General features: G+C 32.0%; 3 protein-coding genes across 3 annotated transcripts; 2 read left to right on the top strand and 1 right to left on the bottom strand.

Moving 5' to 3' along the window:
* The first annotated feature begins 1,201 nt into the window (after nucleotides 1–1,201).
* LOC108564023 (probable 28S ribosomal protein S16, mitochondrial) lies at nucleotides 1,202–1,622 on the top strand. Its single transcript, XM_017922893.1, has 2 exons — nucleotides 1,202–1,403; nucleotides 1,462–1,622. The coding sequence occupies exons 1-2, from the start codon at nucleotides 1,229–1,231 to the stop codon at nucleotides 1,581–1,583; spliced, it is 297 nt and encodes a 98-aa protein (XP_017778382.1). The 5' UTR covers nucleotides 1,202–1,228; the 3' UTR covers nucleotides 1,584–1,622.
* A 141-nt stretch (nucleotides 1,623–1,763) lies between these two features.
* Nucleotides 1,764–5,717, bottom strand: LOC108564024 (receptor expression-enhancing protein 5-like). The gene is made up of 4 exons (XM_017922894.1): nucleotides 5,457–5,717; nucleotides 3,190–3,422; nucleotides 2,300–2,405; nucleotides 1,764–2,162 (listed from the first exon to the last, which is right to left on the bottom strand). Exons 1-4 carry the CDS (start codon nucleotides 5,584–5,586, stop codon nucleotides 2,134–2,136), a joined length of 498 nt encoding a protein of 165 aa, XP_017778383.1. The 5' UTR covers nucleotides 5,587–5,717; the 3' UTR covers nucleotides 1,764–2,133.
* A 215-nt stretch (nucleotides 5,718–5,932) lies between these two features.
* On the top strand, nucleotides 5,933–6,413 carry LOC108564025. Its single transcript, XM_017922895.1, has 2 exons — nucleotides 5,933–6,044; nucleotides 6,123–6,413. The coding sequence occupies exon 2, from the start codon at nucleotides 6,123–6,125 to the stop codon at nucleotides 6,327–6,329; it is 207 nt and encodes a 68-aa protein (XP_017778384.1). The 5' UTR covers nucleotides 5,933–6,044; the 3' UTR covers nucleotides 6,330–6,413.
* Nucleotides 6,414–6,855: the final 442 nt, after the last annotated feature.

Raw genomic sequence — 6,855 nt, 5'->3', positions numbered from 1 at the left:
GGTGACATAGAAGAAACGAATGTCATAATACAAGAGGAACTGACTGAACTAAGTACAAACGAAGAACTTAAAGTTCATTTTAAAAACGGATATCAGCAATTCTGGCTTACTTATTCTGTATTATGAAATATAGCAAGGAAATTTTTAATTTCCTTTCCATCGTCATACCTAGTGGAAAGCTGTTACCAATCTCCTAACGAAAAAAAAAGAAACAGACTGGACATCATTAGACGAGGAGATTTTAGATTAAACCTTACAAAATTGACGCCAAATGTTGATAATTTATTATTAAAGCATCAGGTTCATCCTTCTCACTAAAAACATTCAATTATTGCTTAGTTTATTTTATGTTACGTATATTTTATATAACAGAGACAAAAATTTATTTTGAGTAGTTTTAATTTATGTATAAAACTTAACATCTGTTTTTACTTTAAGTTTTTAACACTAAACTTCACTACAGTTAGAAATTTACAAAAAAAAATCAATATCAAACAAGTTTGGGAACCTCTGCTATATATTGATGGTTTTGTTTATTATAAGACTGGGACAAATTCCTATGCATTTGTTGCATTATATGAAAAAGATGATCGATTACGATTGTACATGTAATGATCATTAAGTGTTTATAATTAGGACTTGAATTCGGAGTAAAGGTATAGAAGTATCGATGGGAATGTTTACACTTGGTCCTCTTTGTTTATATTAAAGTGTATCGAACTGGAATCACGGTAGAGATTCCTTTATACTTATGTTTATATAATAATGCGACTAAGAGACGCCGTGGATGTCTCTAGTTCGTTAACACACTATATTAACAATAACACTTATGATTTATAACGTGCTTGGTTTGAGTTAGGGTAGAGTAATATTTTATTTTGTTGCTACAATGAAAACATTATATTTTCGAGAAGAGGAAAATCTGTATAAATGCTTGAACAATTATATAAAAACTGTGTATTTACATTTAGTTGTAAATTCATTACAAAACAATCAACGTTAACTTCGATATACATTTTCAAATTATCCACAGTAGCTAATTTGTATCTTTTTGTTGTAAAACTTATTCAAATACATATGTTTCGCCGCAAATAAGAATATGCATATTTAATGGCAACACTCATTAGAATATGAATACAAAATATTTGTTTATATACACTAATGTATATATAAACAAATATTGTATACTGTATTTAGTAAACATCTTTAAAAAAAATATTGAAAATTAATGTTATTTTATCAGGTCAAAAGAGGTCAGCACATGCCTGTCATCGAACAGTTAGGTGCCTTCGATCCAATTCCCAATCAAAACAACGAGAAACTGGTATCGTTGAATTTGGAAAGGATCCGACATTGGATCGGAAACGGCGCGAACGTTTCGAAACCTGTCGAACAATTATTAGGTGAGTAAATTCCCAAAACACTTGGATGTTTTTCAACTGATACGAACATTTTGAATAGGTATAAGCGGATATTTCCCAGTCCATCCCACCACTTACATGGCCGCATGGAGGAATCGGCAAGCCGAGGAAAATAAAGAGCCCGAAGTGGAACAGCAGCAGCAGCAAGCTCAATCGTCGTAGCTCTGAATTTAATTATTTTTTTGTTGTTGTAAATTTTGTGTAGGTTAATAAATATAACATTGAAGAGATAAAAATTAAACGTTTATTTTATCATGAATAAATATTTTGAATATATATATATATTTGTAATTTTCTTTCGAAGAGCTAAAAACATGTATTTTATAATATTTGTGAAGAGTGCTTTTAAAGTTCGGTGCTTAAATACGCGCTTATTGTTTCCTTATATTAAATACAAACAGATTAAAATCCTTAAGATATTGAAAATCACGACAAAAAAACAAATTAGACTAAAAACTAATTTGCCATGAAAAATGTACGTCTTACAAGTACGAAAATGAATACACTACGATTATTAAATGGCAATAGTAAAAGTAATAACAAACAAACAAACTAAAAGAAAAAAAACAACTGGTAAGGAATATATAACGAACGTTCGCTTCTTGTGCGAATCAAGAAATCGGAATCTCAATTAAACAAAAAACAAGTCATTTAAAAGTTTCAAAACGTTTGGGGTAATGCCAAGACTGTCTGCGGACGAGAGAGATAGAGCCTAGTGTTCTTTGGTCAAGACTTTGTTTGCTGCAACAGAAGAATTTTACTGATAATTACAACACGCGAAACAAATTGATGATTTAATTGAACTGTACACATGTGTTAAAATATAATAGGGATTCATCGTTTCGAATTTGCGGAGAGGGGGATTCATTATGCATTACCATTCTCGCCGTTGTGCTCGAGGAACTTTGGCCTGATGATCCTGTTGTAGATGATGATGGATCCGTTCAGTTCGGTTGGCATCATCAGCCAAACCATGAAGATGCACTGCAAAAAGAATTTTGTTGAATTTGTTTATAATTGCAAATGATGACACACGATGTTGATGACACTTATTAAAATACGCGCTCTAAGAATGCAGACACGTTTATTTTTAACGGACAACAACAAGGAACCCAGGGAAATTGGCAGAATACACGGCAATTGATCGCTAAAGTAGAATAACTTAAAAATAGATCATTCGAGCAATCACAGTTATATGAATAAAATTATCAATGAATATCATAATAAAATATTATCAAGCACTGGAATATAATAGGAAAAAATGTAGTTTCTAAGTAATAAAGTACTGTGGAAACTGTAATTTCTTCAGATTTGACAACAGTATAATAGGAACAACATCTAACGAAACATTTTGATTCATAATTGATCACCAATTTGAGTGATGGAACATTATGCCTTTCTGTTTGTCCGTTTAGTATAGATATGGAGGCGGACAGTTAAAGTTGGGCGCCCTGTTCTGATTCTGTCTAAGGAACTGGATAAACTATTTAGAGATCCTCAACTAATACTATGTAGGGGCTCCAATTAAAGTTGGGCTTTTCTTTGTCTATAAAGAGCCCATGGTTTTGCCACTTTAGATAATTACTAAAGGGTTAGTCCTTCATGTATGTCTGTTAACATAACAACACAAGCTCACCAACATTAAATGTTGAAGAAACGACGACTGGTAAGACCCATGACTTGAACCTTTTCAGTTTTCAACGATCATCACTTGTATTAGTTAACAAATGGATTAAAGGCATTTTGTTGTAGTCATAGATTTACTTACTTTGAAGAACCAGTACAAGGGAAGCCATCCAGTGATGATGTCTGTGAAGAACTCGAGCAACGAGAAGATTGCGAAAACCACCCAGTAAGTTAACCACTTCTTATCGTCGTCGGTGCGAGCGCTCTCGATGGCATGCATGGAAGCGTACGCTGGATACACGAATCCTACAAGATTGCACACCAATTGGCCGGCATAACCGAATACCAACCATAATCCAATAAAGACCACTACCCCTGAAACGTGAAAAAATAAACGATTAATAATTACACATACGCTCATCTACATGACACAACTATTACATCCGATGTATGCATTCAATTTGTATTTAAATATCATGCTAATTGATTTTGTATGACAGTCAACTGTGATTACTTCCAAAATTAGACGTTTATTTTGTCACAATTTTATACATTACATATCTGCGTTCCTTGAGAACAACCTTAGTATCAGTATAATACAACAAATGTTAACTTCTCAGATTACTCACGAAATTCTCATGTTACTTTTGACTTTGATTTCTCTGAGCAAATAATAAATGTGCATGTAATCATAGACTTGCACTTGATAGCCTTCAGCAAAATTGCTAACTATTATACATGATTAATTGTTAAATAAATTAATTGCTTCACATTTTTTTTATTTGAAACAATAAGTTTCAGAATTGTTTAAATAAAATGTGTTCAATTCGAAAATGTTAATTAAATTCTCTTTTTTTTTTTATTGAAAAGAAGTTGGCACGAACATCTTGGCTCATTGCAGTTCCAAATGTACTATTTATATATCTACATATACCAGGTGTTTCACAAGAAACGCCAGCAAAGAATTCCAAGCAAAACTTGTTGTTGCCATTGAACCGAAGACTAAAGAAAAATCATCTCCTAAAAACATTGGGAATATAGCCATACCGCGCATAGTCCGGGTAATCGATTTCGCCAATATCCCGTACTAATGGAGGACTTTACAACCGCATAAAAATAAAGATCACAAAAATAAATTTCACTTTATAAAGGAAAACAAAAACGATAATTAATGAATAATAATGTTGTGTACTATATTTAAATTTTTTTATTTCTTTTTTTCAAAGAACAACGAATATTTTCATAATTTTTTGATTCTATACTGTAAACATATGTATGTTTCTTATCACTCATCCAAGCTATGTCCACGTTGCTTAACTTTCGTAAGTTATCATATATCAATGAATATTTAAGATTTTTTTTTACTGCAGATTATAAAGTTGGAAATATTTTATAATCTTCAAATTTCTGATAGAATTGAAACATTTGCAATCTTTTTAAATTAAACCAAAGCAATTTAATGAGCAACTACACAGTTTAGTAACATATTGTATAGATATTTCATGATCCAATATCACTTCAACCCTGACAATATATGCAATTTAAAAAATTGTTATCTGATATCAACGAAATATAAAAAAAACGTGTTATCTTCAATTACAACATTTAAGCTGGATTTTGTGTTATCATTGGATTTAGTACTAAATATAAATTTGTACTTTGAGTTTCAATTTCTCCTCATTCAGCACTTACTCAGAAAATTGATAGAGACAAAAGTGCAATCTGACCAAAATACTACTCTTCGAGTGGTCCACGATTAATCGGAAAGATAAAAAAGCAGTTTTGTTTCGTAATTCGTAGAAATTTAATAACCTAATTGAAGATTCTCAATCATTGAATCAACGCAATCTTCATTATTTAATTGAACACAACAAAAAATATTCGTAAAATTGTATAGTTAAAAATTAATTGGATCCAATTGGAATTCGCGTGCGTCTATTGGAAAGTTAAGACAAATTATCAATTATATACCAAATAATATAGATCAAGATGGTCTTCTCAGAAAAAAAATGAACAGCTTTCTCCGCAACACCGGTATTAAATAAAAGAATAACGATTTTACTTGTCACTTTCGGCTTCATGAACGAGTCATCGTGTTATGATATAAATTGGATATAATGTTAGAATATAATTTTATAGATATACTTTTTACTGTTTTGCCTGAAATTATCGATATTTCGAGGATCAGAACTAAATCCTTGCAAATTGTATAAATTACAAAACTACGTTGTTGGTGTCTTTCAAAATTGTTTTACAATATGTCGTGTGTTTTAATGATATTAAATAAAACCAATTAGGCTGGAAATACAATAGAATATGTGAAATTATTGTATGTGTGTATACTTTAACCTTTGGAACTTCACCTAGTCTGAAATGAACAATGAAAAAAGGTGCAAACGTTTTGCTCACCAAGGAAGATAACTGTGCGATTTACACCAGTTGCGGCTTCGACTTTGCCCATAACGGAGCCCCAGGGCTTCGACTCGTCGTGCAAGGACTTGTCCAATTGGTCTTTCACTTCCATTATGCTTGCTGCCATTTTTATTTGTTCACTAGAAATTTTTCCTGTGGGCCAAATCCAAAAAAAAATGCGTACAAAACGATCCTCCTTCTTTACACTCCACTTTCAAACTGTTAATTTTTTGGACGATACATTGCTTCTTTTTTTTTTGAAGGTTAAATATAAACGTCAGTGCTGCCAACGCAATCCAATTCTGAGAACCTCCGATAATTAAACGAATAACGCAAATATATATTCATATGTACAATGCAAGTGAGAAATTAGATTTCTTCAGTTAAATAGCTTAACGTATTTTTGCTTTAGTTTGGTATTAAATAAAAATGCATAGTTTTTGTTTCGTTTGTTGGCAGTTCTGATAGAACTGGATGGAACAACATAGGAACGTTAAAAAACCCTATACTATACGTATTGGCTCACTTCGATCAGTGGACTCCATTGGAATTGTTACCTAATCACCAAAGTCAACAATAAGAAATGTAAGGGTATTTTTTTTTTATCTCTGGATGAGTTAAAGATTTGCGTGAGTGTTAATATTAATGCGTGAGGTTTTCCAGATGTTCCCAGTCGTGAGAGCCGCCGCCAGGGCTTTGCCCCAAGCTAGCCAGGCCTTGATCCAGGCTCAAACCAGAACCATCCTCTCAGGACCCCCGAAAGTGCGTATCTCCTTGACTGAGAAGGCACTCCATGGAATGTTCTTGACTGCATCGTTCTTTGGCATTCCCTTCTACATCTTGTACAATATTCCATCTTACAGGCAATAGATCAAATACTATAGTCAATTCTGTAGTGAAATTATTATACATGTAATATTTATGTTCAAATAAAGTGAGTTGATTACTAGTTCATTCCATTTTTTTTTTTAATAATGTGAAGTAAATGTAGTATAGTCTAATTCTAATTAACATGTTCTTCAGTTCTAATATTTAAAGTATATTATGCAACTAAATTAACGATTTTTTTTTAGAAATTTATCCTTAATCCCAGGATTGGATACTTTCAAATATCACTTTAGATTGCAAAATAAAATCTTTGAAAATATTGCCAACTTCTGCAGCTTTGTGATAAAGAAATGTGTTTAATTAGTCTAAATCAGCGTTTTCCAAACTGTGAGGCGCGCCTCCCTGGGGAGGTGTGGACTAGTCTAATTCCTGTGCTCTTATCCATATTGCTATAATACGCGTTCAAAGTTAAAAATTGAAATTAGAACGTTCGAAAAAGCAGTGTTTTCACATTTTATTGATTTACTCGAAAACTATAATAGATAGAATTAATCCAAAAGATGCATAA

This window comes from Nicrophorus vespilloides, unplaced genomic scaffold (genome assembly GCF_001412225.1).
Source record: "Nicrophorus vespilloides isolate i.1.1-1 unplaced genomic scaffold, Nicve_v1.0, whole genome shotgun sequence".
In the NCBI taxonomy this organism is placed as follows: domain Eukaryota; kingdom Metazoa; phylum Arthropoda; class Insecta; order Coleoptera; family Silphidae; genus Nicrophorus; species Nicrophorus vespilloides.
This window is presented reverse-complemented; position numbering and strand designations above follow the sequence as displayed.

Bases quoted from the DNA above. Each gene is read 5' to 3' on its own strand.
- LOC108564023 (XM_017922893.1), top strand. From the start codon at position 1,229: ATGTTATTTTATCAGGTCAAAAGAGGTCAGCACATGCCTGTCATCGAA. The intron at 1,404-1,461 runs GTGAGTAAATTC...CATTTTGAATAG, and splicing joins ACCTGTCGAACAATTATTAG to GTATAAGCGGATATTTCCCA.
- LOC108564024 (XM_017922894.1), bottom strand. From the start codon at position 5,586: ATGGCAGCAAGCATAATGGAAGTGAAAGACCAATTGGACAAGTCCTTG. The intron at 3,423-5,456 runs GTGAGCAAAACG...TTCACGTTTCAG, and splicing joins TCGCACAGTTATCTTCCTTG to GGGTAGTGGTCTTTATTGGA. The intron at 2,163-2,299 runs GTAATGCATAAT...CTTCTGTTGCAG, and splicing joins CGAGCACAACGGCGAGAATG to CAAACAAAGTCTTGACCAAA.
- LOC108564025 (XM_017922895.1), top strand. From the start codon at position 6,123: ATGTTCCCAGTCGTGAGAGCCGCCGCCAGGGCTTTGCCCCAAGCTAGC.